At 34.3% G+C, this 21182-nt stretch overlaps 3 protein-coding genes across 3 annotated transcripts; 2 read left to right on the plus strand and 1 right to left on the minus strand.

Moving 5' to 3' along the window:
* Positions 1-1402: 1402 nt before the first annotated feature.
* LOC121764950 (NADH dehydrogenase (ubiquinone) complex I, assembly factor 6-like) lies at positions 1403-2044 on the plus strand. Its single transcript, XM_042160983.1, has one exon. It carries the CDS (start codon positions 1467-1469, stop codon positions 1947-1949), a length of 483 nt encoding a protein of 160 aa, XP_042016917.1. The 5' UTR covers positions 1403-1466; the 3' UTR covers positions 1950-2044.
* A 2137-nt stretch (positions 2045-4181) lies between these two features.
* On the plus strand, positions 4182-9358 carry LOC121764870 (amino acid permease 6-like). Its single transcript, XM_042160893.1, has 7 exons — positions 4182-4411; positions 4543-4764; positions 5227-5320; positions 5404-5618; positions 6205-6350; positions 8446-8673; positions 8772-9358. Exons 1-7 carry the CDS (start codon positions 4321-4323, stop codon positions 9201-9203), a joined length of 1428 nt encoding a protein of 475 aa, XP_042016827.1. The 5' UTR covers positions 4182-4320; the 3' UTR covers positions 9204-9358.
* On the minus strand, positions 9329-14611 carry LOC121764869 (KH domain-containing protein HEN4-like). The gene is made up of 9 exons (XM_042160892.1): positions 14408-14611; positions 12593-13329; positions 11651-12055; positions 11277-11531; positions 10796-11149; positions 10496-10575; positions 10303-10411; positions 9716-9885; positions 9329-9632 (listed from the first exon to the last, which is right to left on the minus strand). Exons 2-8 carry the CDS (start codon positions 13295-13297, stop codon positions 9742-9744), a joined length of 2052 nt encoding a protein of 683 aa, XP_042016826.1. The 5' UTR covers positions 13298-13329; positions 14408-14611; the 3' UTR covers positions 9329-9632; positions 9716-9741.
* Between the last annotated feature and the right edge of the window lie 6571 nt (positions 14612-21182).

Raw genomic sequence — 21182 nt, forward strand, 5'->3', positions numbered from 1 at the left:
TGGGGGAGGGGGTGGCGTTGTCGCCGAGACGGAGAAGGGGATTCTATATTTCCAATTTAGGGATTTACGTTTGAGGGGTGGAGACCGATTTGGGGGAAATATGAATAATCATTGGGCCACTCCTTTTGGGCCTTTCCCATTTTAATTTAATTAAGAGTTGGACGAACAATTAAAATATGGTATGAGTTGGGCCTGCTTCTTAAATTTTTGATTTGGGCCTCTTTGATTGACATTTTGGACTAAGAATCAATTAAGAGAAATGGGCTACCCTTTTTATAGAAAATAATTATGGAGTTTGGACTAATATTATCCTTTTTATGGGCTAAGTGAATAAGTTAAATGGACTAGTTGCTAATTTAAATTATGGACTCTCTTAAGTTGCTCGACCGAATGATCAATGATAAGAAATGGTGCGAAATTTAATTCCGCAATGAGAAATTTAATTATGGCCACATTCCCGGCTCATATAGATATGGTATTTATGTTTATGTGATTGCGCAATCAAGTTTATAAAATTAAAGGAATTTAGTGACTTGGGCCTTTTTTAAATAAAAACCCCGTGTTCACTCAACTGTGGCTGACAAACTAAATAAAACTTATTTTTGGCACTATGCTCACTGAGTATATCAAATACTGAGCCCTGCATGTTTCTTTTCTAACGCGCAGGTTGAGCGTGGACGAGGAGGCGAAGGTGTTGGGGAAATGATTATTAATAAGTAGTTAGGTAGCCCAAAGCAGTATGTCTCCATATATTTTGTCTTGGACTTTTCCACTGCAAATAGAACTATGTTCTAGAAACTTATGAATTTAGTCTTGACACTCTGATTCTCTTTTGACTATGTACCCATTGGCCTTCGAAACTATTATTTTGAGCTGCTTGTTCACTTATGTTTACTCCATGAATTATGAGTTTATGTTTAGTCGCATAATAGCTACTCACTAGTACTAGGGAGTTGTGGTCGTGACAAAGTGGTATCAGAGCACCGTTCTTTCGCTCTGGACCCAAGAACCTTCCTTCAAGCCTTAGTCTAGAATAATAGTCCTAGACTAGAATACGAATAAAATGTTAAGTTTAAAGGAACCCAACACCTCGACTCGTCACGTTGAACCGCTGCAAAGGAGGTAATTAGTAATTACTAATTACCTATGTTTCAAGAAAATTTCAAGGAAAATAGTTCTTAGTCATGCAAAGACTCGGTCCCTTTTTCTTTTAAAGAAAATTCATGTTATGAATCTTTATGAGAAAGAAAATGTGTTTTTATGAATTTTTACGAGAAAATGATTAGCTATTTGTGAAAGAACTTGATTAATGAAAAAAAATGATTTCATTACGAATATATGTTGAAAATATTCAAGGTTTTCAAGGAAAAACATGTAAACTTCATTTCTCCCTACGGACGGTGACATTTCAAGTTTAATATGTAAAGCATGAGGATATCTTTGAGACAAATGCTAAAGAATTATGCATGTCAACCATCTTATACTCGACGCTCGAAGCAAGCGGTATCAAGTCCACTGCTGCAGACCATGCTGCGTCACACATCGGCAAGGCAAGTGGCCTCGCATTGCTTATCAAATCCTTGCCGTATCATGCCAGCCGGAACCGCCATTCCTCTTACATACCCGCTGAGAAACACGGGTTGCTGGTGAATCAGAGTGGACAGTCTGAAATCAGTATGGATTCTCGCGAGGAGGTGTGCAACTTTGTCTTTGAGATGGCATCTGTAGCGAATGCGCATATGCAGAAAGCTCGTGCGTTGGCTAAGACAGTGCCCCGTGAGGCTCATCCGGTGCTGCTTCCTGCTGTGCCCACGCAGGTGATCCTCGATTCTTTAAGCCGCGTGCAGTTTGATGTGTTTGATCCAAGACTGGCACAAGGTGTGTTGGGGGTTTCTCCTTTGTGGTATCAGTTGAAACTCAAGTGGTTTTCATTGAGAGGGAAATACTGAGAGCTGTCCAGTTTTGTGAATTCGCCTAAATTAATTCAATCTTAACATGAATAATTGTGGAATTTTTTATGACTATACCAAGAGCGGTTTTCTTTTTGTTGGACATGATCAAGATATTATCAATAAGCCACATTGTATCATTTGCAGTTTAATAACAAACTACTCCTCCATGATAAAGTTGCATGTATACACAGAGAGAGCACAAATGGAATTGTTTGGTGTATGTTTTCCCATTTTATTAATGTTAAAAGATGTTGATGTTTTTGTTAGTTAGGTCTTGAAAAGAAAGATGACAGTAATTGGAGTTTGGCAGAGAAATGAGCTGTATTATACCCCAAAACACATTTACTCCAATGGAGTTTGGCAGAAAAATGTTTTAACACTTTAATGGCAAAACACAATTACTCCAAACCAATTACTGCATCTCCCCTCTCTCTCATTCTTACCCTTTCTTACCATTTCGTTTTCAATTAAGTGTATTTTCAATCATTGTATATTACCCTTTTTTATTATATCCATTCTCTAATTGCGATTTCTCGTAGATTGTTATACTTAGCAAAGTGCATTTGTAAATTTATATTATGAGTAATGATATGCTAAGTGCCTTATGTGGGCTCCTTATGTGAGCACCACTCTCGTTTGACACACGTTTAGTATTGTTCGTTCGATTTATCTATTTAGTTTGATTCTAATACATTAAAATATGTTATTGTAATTTTTAATTTCACAAAAAAATCATAAAAATCAAAGTTTGATTTATTATTTTATTCATTTATTTGAATAAATTATTTGAATTTACACAATATAATTTAAATTCGTTGGTCATTTGCCATCCTACATAATTGCAATGATTAAGGAACAAAGTTTGAGTTCTCTTAATCTCGATGAATTATTAAAGATTGGTTTTTATGCATATATCGCCTTCAATGTACCAAACAAAATGCCAAATGTTGTGGGATCCTTAAGTTGAAAATGAAAGAAAACAACAAATACCACAAAAACCCAAGTAAACACCGCTCATGCCGTGGGAAAATAAATAAATACATGAAAGGCAACTAATTAATCTTAAATTAAAATCTAAGTCTTCCATAAATGTATGTTATCTTTATTAAATAAACATGTAAATGGAGAAAGTGTTATAGTATATTTTAGTACTCCATAATTTTAGAGCAATTAGTTGGTAATGTCACTAAATTTAGCCGAATTATGGATATATTCATTAACGTAAATCTTGGTGGTTGGAATTCCTCCACTCCATGAAATCAATTCCTATGTGGCTTGCCTAATAATCTAGGTAGCCCGAAACAATTTTTTTTAATTTTTTTTTACAAATTGTTCATATTTAAATTATAAGTGTAAAACTATTAGTATTTCATTAATTACATGTGTGCATCGTTTATATGAAGTTATTATTATAATTACCAATTTAGAGTGAGTGTAATTTATAGAATTAATTACATTAATAATAATTTTGAGACATTCTTATTAAATAAAATAAAATAAATTAATTAATGCTAACAAATGTTGCTGATCAGTTGTTTAGTAATTATTCACATCTTTGGTTTAAGCAATTGCATGTGCGAGACCAAAACAACAAATCTGCTTAGAGCAACACGTTGATTGACTTTTAATTTGTCTTTAGGTATATATAGTTTGGTAAAGAAATTTCTTCTTTTGACATTCGTATTTACATACGTTAACATCACTGTTTTTCAACAGTGCATGGGTATTTTTGTGTGTGTATAAACTATATTAACTCATTGCAACAATTATTCGTATGTGCTCGATCATCTAAAAATTATACCCCTCCGTCCCCCAAATATTGCAGCAAGAAATATAAATATTTATATAAGGTACTTTAAATTTATAAGTATTTGGCTTCAAATCAATTGATATATTTACCAAATCATGCTATTTTTCTTATCATATTTGGCTTCAAATCAATTGATATATTTATATAATTTACTTTTAATTTATAAAAGCGACAATAAATTCTAAAAAGCAATTTTACACTCTAATTTAATGCATGAATTGTGACACAAGAAATAGGTCGCTTTGTCTCATCCTTTATCGTCAATAAATATTTATAATTTTAACATAAATTATCATGTGTACAGAATCCCAAGACCTCACACATAAATGATCATTAAATAAAAGTAGTCGAATATATTTAAATTTGCATATATCCAATACTAATAAACCACCTCTTCCCTACTAGTTCCATTTATTAACCATTTCCCCATCCCCTCTCTCTCTATATATATCAAATTTCAAGATCCACCCCAAATTCCAAACCTCCTCTCATGCACTAATCTCTCTCTTTTTCTTTCTCACTCACACACACACACACACACACGCACAAGCACTGAAAATGGCAAACGAGCTCGAGAAGAACTCTATGTACATAGAAAATGGTGAAGCAAGCAAGAATTTCGACGATGATGGCTGTTCACGAAGAACAGGTAGAGTGGTTAATGTCTGGGCTCTAAAATATTCAAATCTAGCGTCACACGACATTTAAATTTCTATTAATTTAATTTATTAATAAATAAAATAAAATGCTATTTAATTTATGAATGAAAAATAAAAATAGGGACGGTGGTGACGGCAAGCGCGCACATAATAACGGCGGTGATAGGGTCGGGGGTGCTGTCGTTGGCGTGGGCGATAGCGCAGCTGGGATGGGTGGCCGGGCCGGCCGTGCTGATGGCGTTCTCATTCATCACTTACTTGACCTCCACCTTCCTCGCCGACTCGTATCGCCACGACGCCCGCCGCAACTACACCTACATGGACGTCGTCCGTTCTCACTTAGGTATTTTTCCATTTCAATTTCTTACTTCTTTTTCTCATCTTACCAATAAATCTTGGTAGTAATAAATATGATTAATAGCTAAATTACAAAAAATTCATCAAATTCTGGACAATTATTTTATTAAATGATAGAATTATAAAATTTTGCTGCGCACATTTTTTGTGATTAAAATGACATCATTGTAGTCAAATAATTAAGTCCTCTTTGTTATCTAAGTATGTGTCTGATTTTACTTTTACTAGTTCTCACTAAATAAAAATAATACATACTATATAAATAAGATGTGCATTTCACTAATTATTTTTCCTTTACTTTTCATAACACTTATTTTAATTTTAAAAATGGAATAATTAATAGCGGAGGAAAGGAGTATTATGGTTTTAAATATATGACTGACTAAACATTGATCAATTTTTTTTTATTTAAATAACTAATTAGTATTTTAATTATACATGTGTATAGGTGGTTACAAAGTTCAGCTATGTGGACTGGCTCAGTATGGTAATCTTGTTGGGGTCACCATTGGATACACAATTACTGCTTCCATTAGTATGGTGTGAGTAGTATATTTCGTGTACATTAATTAGCTTTGATGATTGAATTAGTTAACTATATGCATGTTTCATGTTTGTTAATTAGGGCTGTAAAAAGGTCAAATTGTTTCCATAAGGAAGGACATAATGCAGAATGCTCAGTATCAAACTACCCATTCATGGCTATATTTGCTGGAATTCAGCTGATTTTGAGCCAAATACCCAATTTCCATGAGCTTTCCTGGCTATCTATTGTTGCCGCCGTCATGTCCTTCGCTTACTCCTCCATCGGCCTCGCCCTCTCCATTGCCAAGCTTGCAGGTTCTCTCTCCCTTTCTCTCTCACGAGCACGTACATTCACAAAGTTTGGTCAAATTATGCCGGTCTCACAAGGTTCGATAATAGAATATTAGTCACGAGCACGTACATTCACAAAGTTTGGTCAAATTATGCCGGTCTCACGAGGTTCGATAATAGAATATTAGTCAATCACAATGTGTCAAATTTTGTCAATTTTGTCATTTGTATATAACAATTTCTTTTGCTGACAGTCAAAACAACGTTGCTTCATTAAAAGAAAAATATACTTATTTATAATGAAATGGGTTCGTTTAGAAAACCACAAAAGACACCGTTTTATGCATATATATGAGATAATTGCCGAAATAAAACTTCATGATCTGATATTTTATTTTCAAACCGTACGTGATTTATCAGAATTTGACTAAACTAAAGTATCAATCAAGTTACACTATTATGTCGAATTCACAATTGCTGATTGGTGAATTCGCGACCGAAAGGTTGTGAGAATCAACATCTCTATGTCAATATCTTATGCATTATGAAAATTATATCGTTTTCAAATTTTATTTGATTGAAATTAATTATTTTAAAAATTGAAAAATAGGTGGTGGAGGGCATGTGGAGACAAGCCTAACAGGGACAATAGTAGGAGTGGACACAAGTGGCTCAGAAAAGGTGTGGAATAGCTTCCAAGCCATTGGAGACATAGCTTTCGCCTATGCTTATTCAACTGTCCTAATTGAAATCCAGGCATGTCTTTTTTTTCTTCCATTATCATTTTAATCCAATTTAATTACGCAACTATATAGTCCATGATTAGTGTTGGAATTGATAGATTAGATCAGATTAAACTTTATGAATGCCATTAAGTTGAGTTGATAGCTTTTTTTTTTGGGTAAAATTAATACCCAGTCTCTTCACTTTTAAACAATTTTGGGATTGATGGCATTCAGTTTAATGGATTAGACATAATTAACTCTCACAAATGTTATTCAACTGAAAGGATATTTAATCTTGAGAAAATGTCATATATGATTAATCTTGGTTTTTTCCTAATAAAATAATCTCATATCAGTTTAATCTTGAACAATTTTGAGATGAGTATGAGTTCGATTTGATGGAATAGATCAAATTGAATCTTATAAGTGTTACTCCATTCGTCTCACTTTAGAAGTCCTATCTGAGTTCTGCATGGGTTTTAAGAATGGAAAAAATAGTGAAATGTGAGTCCTATATTTATTATTTTTATAATGAAATGTGGGTGAAAAAAAGTTTAATGGAATGTGAGACCTATTATTCTTTATGTAATATTCCAATCGAGACTTCGAAATTAGGACACTTAAAAAATGGTGAACTGGAACTGCTAAAATGGGACGGATAGAGTATTTAATTAGGTGGATATGCTTCTATACTTAATTCATAGATTATGTTACATATAATTATTCTTAGTTTTTTCGTGATAAAATTAACTAATCTCGAATCAGTTTAATCTCGTAGTATTATTTTGGGTAATCGAATACCGACAAAGACAAGGATATGATAGGTGTAGCAATCCAACATAATTTCATGTGCTTTTGCCTAAGCTGTGGCTGTCCACATATTTTTAATTAATTTCCACAGGATTATGAGTCAAAAATATTCAACACAATCGGCCCATGATTGAATCTTGTGTGACTCATGTTTTCTTCTTTCTTTAACTTCTCTTTTTGTTTGTGAGTCATACATTTGATACGTGACACGTGGCTCCTTATTGAGATTAGTCTATTTCTCGGTATATGTATAGCTAATCTAATTATTTTATTAAAATAAAATCAAACATATGAAGAAGTATAGTTAAAAAATATTATAAAGTGAAACATGGAGTACAAAATAAGGGACAGAGAAGAGGGACACGAGTCATGTGTAGGCTATGTTTATCATAAAGACTTATAGTGATGGGATAGCTATTAAATTTGAGATATATCCACATTTAATGTCATGTGTCTTTACTAGAAATAAATAAATAAATAAATACACCCATACCTTACAGCCTATATAAATTTGTCCTTCTCTTTAATCAATCTTTTCGCATTCGGTTCTGGGACACTATTTAATATGCTGTTTTTTCTTCATATTTGACTTTTAGTAAAGGAGTCTATTTTTATTTTAAAACTACTGTATTTGAAATATAGAGTAAAATTTCTTATAATGGTACTAATAATAACAATGTGATCTATGGTCCAGCTTTATAAGTTGGTTTGGTAATGTGCATGTGAAATCTCTGGCACCAAAAACACAAGAATGAATAATGACCATAGAATATATAAAAACGATTGGAATAAAATCAAATTAAGGATACATACACTCACAAGTTTTTCATATTCTACTTTTATAGCGTGTGTTACCTTCATCCCAAATGGACCATATCTTTCTTCTTTTGTTTTGTTTGGTATTAAAAAGCCCCACCACTTTGAGATATCATATCTTTCTTTTAAGGAATTTTCTATTATTTTCATTTTGAAAATACAATTTTATATCTGAAAAATGTATTCCAAAATTACAAATTAATACTAGTACATGTATTGTTGTTGCTGTAACCAGACAAACATCAAAATATCAATTTTGATATGTGATTATTATCCCCTAAATTTGAAATCCACATCATGAAATCATCATACTGAATCAAATCTCCAATCTATTAATTCAAAGAGAAGCGTCTTGCCAATTGCACTTCGTTATCTCATTTGATACTATAGCTTGAATCCAAATAGAATTCATCTAACGTTCCTACATGAATTATTACTATGATTTTAATAAAATCAGAGGTTCTAAGACCTTTTATATTGAGATTTATTGTATTTAACAGGACACGCTAAAATCTCCACCACCGGAAAATGTGGTGATGAAGAAGGCTTCTTTAATAGGTGTGGCAACCACCACCCTATTCTACGTCCTCTGCGGCTGCCTCGGCTATGCCGCCTTTGGAAACAACGCTCCCGGAAACTTCCTTACTGGGTTTGGCTTCTACGAGCCCTTCTGGCTGATCGACTTCGCCAATGTGTGCATCGCCGTCCATCTCATCGGAGCTTATCAGGTAGCACGAATAAAAGAAACCGGAACCCTTAGAAACCATAAACTACATCATATTGTATTTCATCTCATCAATTTTTGACCATATCATTTGCAAAACAGGTGTTCGCGCAGCCTTTATTCGGGTTCGTGGAGAGTCGTTGCAGGCAGAAGTGGCCGGAAAGCAAGACGATCACCAAAGAATACGCGGTCCGGGTTCCTCTGTGCGGAGTTACAAACTTCAATGTGTTCAGATTGGTGTGGAGATCAGTGTATGTGATAGTAACAGCAGTGATTGCAATGATCTTCCCCTTCTTCAACCACTTCCTCGGCCTCATCGGAGCAGCCTCGTTCTACCCATTGACTGTATACTTCCCCATAGAGATGCACATTGCGCAGGCCAAACTGCCCAAGTACTCCAGCAGATGGGTGTGGTTGAAGATCCTCAGCTGGGCTTGCCTGATCGTGTCGCTCGTCGCGGCAGCCGGATCCGTACGAGGGCTCGCCGACGACGTGAAGACGTACAAGCCTTTCCAGAGTCAAGCTCATGAATAGAGCACATGTAGAGCTAGATCCTGTTCAATCTATGAGTTCAATATCCAAAACATTTTTTACCTGCATTTCAGCATTTAGTGTTTCTGAAGAGATCAATTATCAACCATATGAGAACTGTATGCCCATTTGAATGAAGTAAGCTTAGTTTTAAACCAGTAAAGGCTACAATATGAGCATCAATACATCGATTTCAACTACGTTATGTGCATACTGTAACGCGATAAATAAACAATAGAAAATATTAGAAAAACGCATAAAGAAGCTAAAACTGCTCAGCATGTTAGAGAGTAAAGATAAACGAGCATGCACAGATAGGTAGTATCCTATTCTACTGAAGCAACAGAGGTTGGTTTCTGTTCTAACGTTTTCGAAAATTGGCAAGTATCACCGCATTTGCTTTGCACCATCCATGCAGTAGATTCCTACAACCTGAAAAACAACTACAGATTAGTGGCAAGGCCATAATCTGGCAAAAGCTTAGAACTGTGTATGTGTATTACAAAATGGAATACCTTTGTAATACCATGATATCAACGATTCAGGCTGCTTCAGTCTCGCAAATTACAAATGCTTGAATTAGACTCTGTGCAGCATTGGTCTGCTCGGGAGTCCCAGAAATTATGATCACGGTTTCTAAAGCCCCAGGTTTAGGATCGGTGATGGTAACTTTTGCGTCTGAAATCTGATAAGGGAAAACACAAGAAAATTTGACGGTTCTGAACTTTGACTTCATATAATGAGAAAATGAAATATATTGATATAAATATCCATCATCTATTCAAATATACGTGTACATATATAGCAGAATGATCAAATAAAAACATCCTTATTCTACTAACCGAGACCAGTCTATTTCCATAGATCTTGATTGTTGGATGATCAAGATTGAAATTTTAAAGGGGGGATTATTCTTTTTACTAACAAAACAATTACTATTTCTCTATGATATGCTTTTTTAACCATAAAGCAATGCTTTTTCTATGTTTATGCTTCTTTATGCACATAATAAAATAATGCATTTTACGTACAGCAGTAATGTTTTAGTCACAGTTAACAAATTGGAAAGCAAAATCAAACTAAGCCTTCATCAGATGCATACCTCGCGAATTTGTCTAAGGCATCCACCTTCCTCTCCGTAAATAGCAGGAATAACGAAGCGAGGAACAACAACCTCAACAGTTGTGCTTGTGATAACAGGTTGATTTCCACTGCAATGACAAGCTTAACAACTGAATACAAAACCTAGAAAGTAAATTCAAACACAATATCGTTGACACTCCAGAAGTACAAACCCTGCAAATCCACCAAGTCTTCTTTGAGGACCACCTGGATAGTCTGGAAATCCCATACCACCAGGTCCTTCCATTGGACCCTGCAACTCGCCATTTTACGAAATGAGTACAGAATTAGCTTGATGTTATATGGTTTTCCACCACATTTAGCAATAGGCATACATACAAATGCTCCCAAGGGCTAGAAGATTTAAAATGCATCACACTCAATAAAAACTGCCCCACATAATAGCTATCAGGGTAAATCTATATCCTGCAAGTTTCCTATGTAGTTCAATTGTAGACCTCATAGGTTTGTACCTGGGTTCCCCATGGTGCTCCTGGAGGCATTCTTTCAGACATATGAGGAGGGATCCCTGGCCTTGGAAAATCATGAGCGAAATGAGGGCGATCATCATGTGGATGGAAGCCACCAACTGGAGGACGGCCCCCAGGACCATCAAAATTGTTAAATGGTGGACCTCGATTAGAGAATGTTCCGGGAGGCGAAAACTCTCTTCTTCCCATGTATGAGGGAAACGGGGGCATTTGCTCCATAAATGCTGGGTTTGGATGGTGAACCATAGTTGGAAATGCATCACGAAAGAAATGGTTCTTCAACCTTGTTGTTATCTGCATAAGAGCCTCTTGAACTACTTCAAAGTCTCCACTAACCTACAATTTCATACAACAGAAGCAAAAATTAAGGTCAGCTAAAAGTCCTGCAATTTTTTCACCCCCTTTATTCAGATTAATCATATGCAAGTACCAAGGACATTTGATGGTTTAGTGTCATGCATACCTGAACAACTTCCTCATTTTCTGAAGCATTCTTTGGAACCTGGTCTTTACCAAGAATACGGATGTAAGCTCCGGTTGACTTTCTCATTTCAGCAATGACTGAACCACCCTTACCAAGAAGACATCCGATTTGATGAGATGAGACAAGGAGTTTCGCAAGCATGGTGTTATCCTTGCTTTCAGGAGCAGACCTAAATATTCTTGCTTGCACTCGAAGCACCGCATCTTGTGGGGGAGATATTCCATCATCAGGGTGCTACATTAAATGGAAATCAGTCATCATTTTTGGCCTCTTACATTTATTAGTTCACAAGTGGAAGGAAGGAGTATGAGAAATTTAAGAGATGTAAACAAAGCGAAGAATAAAAAACATACAGCAGGACCAGATATGATAATTATGCGATCTTCCGCGTCACCTGTACCCTCTAGAACCTTGATATCACAGCCAGATTCATGTTGAAGAGCTTTGACGATAGAACCACCCTTTCCAATTACACCACCCACCTTTTCCTCATTACACAGTACCCGGTAAGTTATAACTTCAGGAGGAAAATTCATTCTACCAGGAATACCATTGTCACCATCATGAAATCCAGATGGATAGGGTGGTCCATGTCCATGGAATGGACGATTCGGAGGTGGGAACCTATCCTGCCTAGGAGTATCAAAGGAATGAGATGGCAAGCCAACAGGCTTATCCTGATACTTAGGAATATGCTCAAGCAGCTGTTGGGAAACAGATAGAAGAGCTTTCTTGATGGCATCAAGAGTACCAGATATCTGCAAAAGAGAATGCAATGTCAAACTATACTCGATTCATCAAACTATAATTGCTACATGTTTTTAAAGCTTTTCGTACTTAAACATGTACTACCTCCGTCCACGAAAAATAGTCTTGGTAGTGGATGGCACGAGTTTTAACACAAAATTGCTAAAGTAAGAGGGATAGAGAAAATAGAGGTATAAGTGTTCTTAGTGGAAAAAATGGGACCCACCTCATCAGAGAAAAAACTTACTGGTGAATAGACAGAGAATAAATTTGGTGGACAGACCAAAATGAAAAACATGACTATTTTGGGTGGACTTAAAATTCAGGAATGATCGATATTCTTGCTGCATTTTAAGATCTTGATCTTAGTCATGGATTTATATCTCAAATTTGTCAAAATAACAATCATCCCTACATGATGTCCCCGACAAATATATTTAAGTACATTTTGCACATATACGTAACACATGGTACCGAGTGTGGAAGCAGTCTGAAATGCAGTTAGCTGTGTGTTAAATAATGCGCCAAATACAAGAAGATGGAAGTACCTGAACCAGTTCATCAGAAGAAGATGCACAAGGAGGCAGTTTATCCTTTGGAAGAATTCGTATCTGCGCTCCACTTTCAGATGACATTTGTTTTATCACACTGCCAGCTTTTCCTAACAAACAGCCTACTTGACCAGAGAAAACAAGTAGCCTAACAACAGATGAAGATGGCCTTTTACTTTCTTCTTCTCCTTCCTTAGTCTCAGCAAACACATCAACCATTTTATCAAACACAACTAGCAAAGCTTTCTGAACAGCTGAATTTTCTTTGTCCTTATCTGATTTAGAGTCATCAACTGCACCATCCTGCTCTTTGTTTCCTTCCCCATCTTCTTCACGGTTCTCATTGGACTCAGGGATTTCCGTCTCCTCGTTATCATCCTTAACCTGCTCACTCGTCATTTCCTTAGCTTTATCTAGAGCTACTATAATTATGACTCTTTCATCACAACCAGGGACTGTTTCCTCAACGCGGACTTTTGCTCCAGTCTCTTGGCGTATTTGAGATATGTTGCTGCCACCTTTTCCAATAATGCCACCAATCTTGGAAGCTGGGCAAAGTACTCGTATAACCTTGCTAGGTGTTGCATTAAATGGTGCAACACCAGAACCCAAAGCTGCTGATTTTTGCCACTTCCTTCTACCACTTCCATCTGTAGGACTTTGGTCGAGTGGCCTCTTAGCAGGTGTAACTTGAGCCGACATCCCTCAAGATCCCTCCAATAAAATGACAGCTTCTGTCAAGAATTTTTATAACATGAATCTCAGAACACTGAAATATTGCAAAGACAAGCTCTGAAATGTAAAGTAAATTAAATTAGATGGTCCATTCCATATTAAGGTAAGATCCTAGTTGGAAAAATCGGGCTATGATTTGATAGATCTGCACATGACAAAAGAATCATAATGTAAAACAATATCATATGGTTCTAATATTCGACAAGTTCAATGAAGTCCCAAGATGTATGGCAAACATTATTACAATCTCACTATATACTACACATACTCGCACTATAGGGATTTGATCATTCACAATTACCATGACAACTGGCAAACTGAAACAGCACGCCATATACATCAACCATTTTTCATTCTAAACGACTTAATGATCCACATACACGTGTAAAAAGAAACGTGTTCCACTACTTTCAACCACACACGATAAACTTCAGGATAATGTGTGACTCATCGCGCTTAAATGACCTCTTTAGGGCATGGCCATAATTCAGACCTAGCATAAACAATTAAATCAACACACACAAGAAACAGAAAATCCTAAATCCTAAGTCCAAAACATCTAATAAAAAATTGAATTTCCATATAAAAAGGAAATAAGAACACAACATGCATTCAGCTTTCAGCATCAAATGTATCCTTCCATGTCTCAAGAAAATTCCATACTTCATTCACTCATATTTGAATTTCTCTTGAATTCCCACGAGATCACGTAATTAAACTTCAATTACGAGTTAAACCGCATCAATTACATCAAAGGCCCACAGATTAACGAACATGCATGAAAAATACATTTTCCAATTTGATTAAAAAATTCCCAAAAAAAAAATTAGTAAGGGCATCTCAAACCCAACGGCATTATGCTCCAGCTAAACACTAAGGCAAACGCATTTTAGGATTCATATTCAGATTCTCAACACCTGAAACGCAAGCTGTTCACAAATGCATTTTCTTATTTTGTGTTTTGAAGATTCCACATTAATTAGCCCCTTATGTTGGGTGATCACTCATGCTTTGAACATAGAAGCAAATTTGATCCAAGATTTAGGGATTTAGAAATTGGGGGAATTCGGATTTGACCTTAATTTGAACAAACAAAGGGCGACGGCGGCCCGGTGGCTGTCGACGATGAGCGACGGCGAATGCTGAGGCAACGCGACTGCTCACGAGCTGGTCTTGTGAAAAGGACGGACGGAATCGTGATGGTGCTGGTGAGGGGCGGTTGGTTGCAGTCGGCGGCGGCGAGCGCGGCGAGTACAATTGAAGGTGCAGTAGACGCGAGTGAGTGAGAGAGGGAGTTTAATATTATTAATTTTTTTAAGATTTATTTATTTTCCTGTAAAATCATTTTATTTTGAGAATGTATTGAATTCATTAAATTCTCAGGTCCGGCCCGGCCCATTAGTGCTAATTATCCATTTACAACGCGAATGGAAAGTAGCAGTAATTGTTTTGTTATTGGGCCAGTCGGCCCTTTTAAAAATAAGAATAATGTAGGAGTACTTCCTTCGTCTGCCAAGAAGGGTCGCATTTAATGGAGCCACCTTGACCTCTGCCGGAGGCGGGGAGGTTGTCGATGTCGGTAGCTAGAATGCACACCAGCCAATGCAAGAATTTCGAGAGAGGGGGCGAAGCCGAAAGGAATTCCAGATAGAAGAAAGAAGGAAGCAACATTGTTTCACTTATTTGGCTGAGTTGATTTATTTCCTTTTTTAGTATTTATATCTGAAATACTGTCGTTTCGATATAGTGAGTTGTTTTGGCCATTGCCAAACCTATATTGGGGCCTCGGGGGCCATCGGCCATCGTTGCGTTAAGATTATTATATATGTATATATATGAATTAGTATAACACATAAGTAGTCCAAGAGCAATTGGTATTATTGTACCCATCTTTCATCCGAGAGGAATGGTCACATGAACCACAAATGATGTTTTCCTTTGCAAATCACTAGATATGGAGTACTTTCTTCAATTAGTTTTTTTTATACACACCACTTAAGCTAATTCTATTTATTTTTTCAATTTATATATTCTTTTTATTTCAAAGTTTTTCATTTATATTTTCTGTTCATTTTAATGTAGTAGAATTTTGTCACCGATAATAAAAATATGACAATTATATAAGTTTCGTGATATTAGGCCCAATACCCATTTAATATACTACTACATATTAATTATAATACTAATACTATAATTTTCTGCATCCGCAACTGACTAAAAGGTGTATTCTTCGTTCACTGGAAAAACGTTTTATTGAGATTTTTTTTCTACAAATAAATAGATTAGGAACATGCATCTCGACGTAAAGGTAAGCATTGGAATTCTTTGCATCTTATCTATTTTTTTTAACAAACTTTTTTCTAAGACTTCTACCTATTTAGAAAAATAAGTCATGCATGTCTTGTTCTGAGTGGAGCACTAAGACTATATATTTGCTTTATTGCAAAGCGACTTATATCTTATTTTATTACAAAATGAACCACTCTGATTATATTATTATCACCAAGGACAAATTTCCAACATTTTCAATTTCATAATATGAGTGTAAGGACAAATTTATATGGATTATGATGCATACATTTTCTTCATTTTTTGTTTTAGTTGGGAATAGAGGGGATTGGTTGGTGTTTACATAGATATTTTAGCTTGTCTCTCTCCTGAATTTGCTCTACACTTTAATCTAATATTTGCAATATGTTTTAATTGAGGGAATTAAATAGCCAAATACGTCATGATTACCAACTATCACCAATTTGCAAATTTCAACATCATTTTTTTTTACAATTGAAACGCAACCACAATTTGTGACTGGCCTTTGGGGTCATGGATTTTTTTGCCTTTTGAATTCTTATATTCGACATTCTTACAACCTCACAAAGGGAATAGTATCAAATGTAGAAAACAACTAACGAATGATATAACATGCAAGTTGAGTTCGATTTATATACATTCAAAGATAGAAAACAACTACTTGATGTTATTTTCCGCATATAAGTTAAAGTTCGATATGTATTCATATTCTACGTAATAATCACTAATATTACTGACTTAGATTTTTCCAGTGAATTTCAAAAATAGTCAATTAAATCACGATCTTTTGGATTTTATATAATTTTTCCACGGAAAAAATCAGAAAGTATCCTAAGTAGTGATATAAGCTGCTATACCTCTTATATTTTTGTTTTTTTTTTATTTTGCAAAAAATAGTATGTGATTTATGCGATTGATATTTGGGTCGAATGTTTTTTAAAAGAGGAAAGGTTGGTGTATGTACGTTTCATTCATTTTGGTTGAGTGACGATTGAGAATTTTGCCACATAATATGATTTCACCATAATCCAATATAAGGCTCATCGTAGGTTCCAATAGCAAGAAATAAATAAATATTGCATTCCTTTTAGTTAAAAAGTAATCAGAAAAGATTGTCATGTGATATAATTAAGTTTGAAACCATTATATTCCAAAATAAAAAGGGAAATAATTAAATATTGGTTTTGTTCTATACTTCTATTTTAAATTTAATCCTCACTTACTTACACCCTTAATTATATATAGTTTCATGCCAGTGTATAATTAATATTTCAAATAGGAGTATATAAACTATACAGTTCATGTGAAACATGCATATATGTTAACAAGATTATTTAATTACCTCAATTTTTGATAGTATCGTGATTCGTGAGTTCCAAATCTTACCAATGTTAGTCCAATTAAAATATTATGCACACATTTAAAGTGCAGAGAAATGCATCATAAGCACAGGACATATATCTACCAAACTATGTAGGGAAAAGTATAGGTATATTTTAATTGTTTGGTAATATTTACTTTAAAAAGAATTAAAATCGATGGCGTTTGTTGTCAAGAAAAAGGTCACTGAATATCATTATTTTATTATATACTATCATATTGCTTGAGACATATGAACATGTAATTCATATGCTAAACACTCAGCCGTATGTGCTTTTTAGGTAATTAGTGACATGTTTAGAAAAAATTAGAGGAGATGTGAGCGAGATAAAGGAGAGGAATAAGTTTCTTTATGCAAATAAGAATCTGATTAATTTGGTAAAATTCAAAATTTTATACTGAGAATTGGATTTTTGGTGAGCACTAAGGATGATGAGCAAGCATATAATCAATGAATAAGAGTTTAATGAATAAATACAAAATTTATGTCATTTTCGATATTTCAACAATTAAAAATTTATAAATGAACTGTTTGATACATTTATTGAATATGACAAATTATTGGTTACCAAATCGTACACTCTCTTACAATTTTGAGGCTTTAAGTTAAAAAGCAAAGAAGTTTGTGTTGTGGTATAAAATTTCATATAAATCAAATGAAAATGTAAGGTGGCAATAATTGTTGAAGAATTAACTATTATGGATTCTTGTTCTGCTCTATTTCTAAAAACTATTTTTTTAAAAAAATAAAAGAGAGAAAATACTAGGAACCATTGTTGTTGACATTAACATATGACATGTTGAGGTGAGGAATGGGTATGAATCAAACATAAAAGCATAATAGAAAATGACCCTTTAACACCTCCCTCGCCATTCGTCTTGTCAAATATGATTAGTTTTCTTGAAATTATTTTCAAAAGAATATCATTGAGATACACTATTATTATGGTAATCTCATTTATATTCTCGAAAATCATATATTTTATAAGGATTGCGAGGTGGTTGTAGCAATCCCTGGTCTCTATTCTTCGTTACTTTATTTTGTTTCTATTTTTATTATAACTCTAATTTGTTTGAACTTTTGAACTTTTGACTCACTATCGAATCAAGTCATGACTTGAGCATGCTTTATAATTATAAAAAACAGCATATATAGACTTATAAGATATAAGCCCTCTTAGAAAATTACCTAAAGTAATCCTTTTTCTCCCGAATAAAAAAAGACTTCCAATAAAATATGAAATGTGCCATGGGTCAACTGTACATGACAAAATCAGTTTTGTTTGGTCAAGTTGGCTATTCATTTATATTATCCTAAATATGTCCGAACCAAGAAGTAATAAATAAATAAGTCTACTATATATGGGAGTGGGGTGTAGGTCCAAAACTTTCACAAATAAATAATTAAGTTCCCTTAGATATGGACCAGCATTTTCCTAAGATATTATCATGCATCGTGCCCACTACAACAACATCAACTAATTATATAATACTCCATTCTTTTCTTACACAACAACAACTAATTAATAACACTAGTTGCAGATAGTCGTCGAATCGACAATTTTATATTCGATACCAAATGACCAATCTATGCATTTTGGATATATATGAATATCTATAAATTTCAAAATATTTTCTTGTTAATACTAATTTTTATTGTTGCCTCAAACTATTTTTAATATGAAAGTTGACCTCTTTTGGCTTTTATCCAAAATTAATTTCTCTCCAAATTGATCGTAGGCAGGTTTATCGGAATTACCAGAGTGATTGACTCGACTGTCATTAAAACAAATGTTTTTAACAGAGAAGATGATTTGCATGTAAATACATAAATTTTCAATATTTTATATTCCCCAACGAATAATTTTTGAATCTAAATACATGATATAAATTTTTCCATGAAATTAAAATTTCTCAATCTAAATACATGATATAAATTTCTCCATGAAATTAAATTTTCTCTGAATTAAAGCTTAGTTGTTCGGAAGTGTCAATGTGACAGATTCGATGTATCGAACTATCAATGAAAGGATGTCATTTTTAATACAAGAAGGTATAATTGAGATTAGAGCTTTATTGATGGGCTAGACATTTTTAGAATAAAAATATAATTATACTTTATAAACTTGACACGGACTACGGCGTAGTTACGCTCACGAAAGGTGAGTGACGTATCGATTTTATTTATGATGACATTTCAATTTTATTTATGAGAGTATAGCATCCACAACCGTGCTCTTGCCAGCGGCACGGTTGTGGGCCCGACCCCACTTTTTCTGCCTGCTCTCTGGCAAGAGCACAACACCCACAGCTGTGCTCTTCCGCAAGTACGAGCACAATTCAATTTAAAATTCAATTAAACAAAAATATTTCCATAATATTAAAATTCATTAAAAAACCACAATAAATAATACAAATTACAAATAAAATAAAAAAGACATAATTAAAATCCTAAAAATTAAAAATTACATAATTAAAATACTAAAAATTAAAAATTACATAATTAAACTCCTAAAAATTTAAAATTACATAATTAAAATCCTAAAAATTGAGATTGAGAGAGTTGTTTAGTATAGTGTCATTTTTTGTGTTTGAAATGAGAGTATTTATAGATGAAAGTATGAATTTTTGGGTAAAAATGATGGAAAAAAATTAAAAGTGTGAAAAAAATGGATATATTTTATTAGGAAGTGAGACAATATTTTTTTAATTAATTTTGAAAATTTTAGATTTTTTCGATTTTTTTTATAAAAAAATAATAAAAAATGATAAATCAACGGGCTAATCAGAGCATGCCATGTCGACGCCTTGTGCTCTTGCCGCTGGCACGGCCGTGCTCTTAGCTAAGAGCACGTCCGTGCCAGCGGCAAGAGCGCAGCGGCGGCGGAGCGCGTCCTTGCCAGTGGCAAGGACGGACGAGCAGCATTCCACCACCGTTGGGGATACTCTAAAGCCCAACATACATATATAGAAATAATTACGCTCATAAATGGCGAGTGACATATCGATTTTATTTATGAAGGTAGTATTATAATTTAGAGTGAACTACCTCAAAAGTCTTTAACTTTTTCGTTTGTCACTACAGCTCCCTAACAAAAAAAATAGCGTCAGATAATCTTAACCTTAAATATAATCACATATCTTTTTTTTCTTACTAAAATGCCCTTGAGCCCTAAAGGGCATTCTGGTCATCTCAGTAAAAATGCTGACAGTGGTGGCCTGCATGCTGCACAACATCTACTGTTCACACCTGTTCATGAATAATGGCGGCATAATTATTATTTTTATTCGCACCTGGTAAGTTATCAATTTTTTATTTAGATTAATCATGTCATAGGAAAAATTGAAAACACAACGTTAATATACATAAACATTTTATATAAAGCTAGTCCAATACTTTTAAATTATTGAATTTACATAGATTGCATGGAAAGAAAATTAAAATTATATTGTAAATGATGGTTTTTGCCGTGAAACCCTATAATTAGATTTTCTATTGGTTGATATTCATTTTAAAATTTCGTTTACAACATCTAAAGCAGCACTATATTTAACAAAATGTTTTGAAATGATACTATGAGAGCATATAAGCGAACAATTGTCAACATTTTACACATTATACATTTTACAAGGTAATTTACTAATAGGAGTAATATAATATTATTAATAAAATGTCTTATTCTTCATTAACAACACGACAGCCATTGTTGTTACATTTTTCAACTCTGTAATTTTCGATACTTTACTTTCGTTCAGCCCCTCCTTACCTTTCAACATCTGATCATTTAGGCGTATGATTTTCAGAATTTTCAAAAAATTTAAAAGTAGAAAAATCAAGAAAATGAAACTCTTGGGAGGGGCTTAAGCCCTTCCTCACCTCTTAGTGTGTGTACCCCACTGCTTTGGAGATTCATCATATTCATACATGCACGCCTTTATGCCTTTTCATATTTTTTTGAATAGACTAAATATCTTTTAGTTACTACTATTCCAGTTTATGAAGAAGATAAATGAATTGAACAAAAACCCTTCAAATATAGCAAGGGAAATATAAGCGCGTGGGAAATATCAAATATGATTTGACAAAAGTCTGGGTAAGATCTGCAAATCAGTGTAAGTGTGCGCAGAGTAGGTTTGCAGGTTGCAGGTACTTTGACTAAAA

This window comes from Salvia splendens, chromosome 14, assembly GCF_004379255.2.
Source record: "Salvia splendens isolate huo1 chromosome 14, SspV2, whole genome shotgun sequence".
NCBI classification, from domain to species: domain Eukaryota; kingdom Viridiplantae; phylum Streptophyta; class Magnoliopsida; order Lamiales; family Lamiaceae; genus Salvia; species Salvia splendens.

Excerpts from the sequence above, each read along its gene's own strand:
- LOC121764869 (XM_042160892.1), bottom strand. The coding sequence starts at position 13,297 with ATGTCGGCTCAAGTTACACCTGCTAAGAGGCCACTCGACCAAAGTCCT. Across the intron at positions 10,412-10,495 it reads AGACTTGGTGGATTTGCAGG|TGGAAATCAACCTGTTATCA; the intron begins GTTTGTACTTCT and ends TTGTCATTGCAG. Across the intron at positions 9,886-10,302 it reads GCCTTAGACAAATTCGCGAG|ATTTCAGACGCAAAAGTTAC; the intron begins GTATGCATCTGA and ends TTCCCTTATCAG.
- LOC121764950 (XM_042160983.1), top strand. The coding sequence starts at position 1,467 with ATGTCAACCATCTTATACTCGACGCTCGAAGCAAGCGGTATCAAGTCC.
- LOC121764870 (XM_042160893.1), top strand. The coding sequence starts at position 4,321 with ATGGCAAACGAGCTCGAGAAGAACTCTATGTACATAGAAAATGGTGAA. Across the intron at positions 5,321-5,403 it reads ACTGCTTCCATTAGTATGGT|GGCTGTAAAAAGGTCAAATT; the intron begins GTGAGTAGTATA and ends TTTGTTAATTAG. Across the intron at positions 8,674-8,771 it reads ATCTCATCGGAGCTTATCAG|GTGTTCGCGCAGCCTTTATT; the intron begins GTAGCACGAATA and ends TTTGCAAAACAG.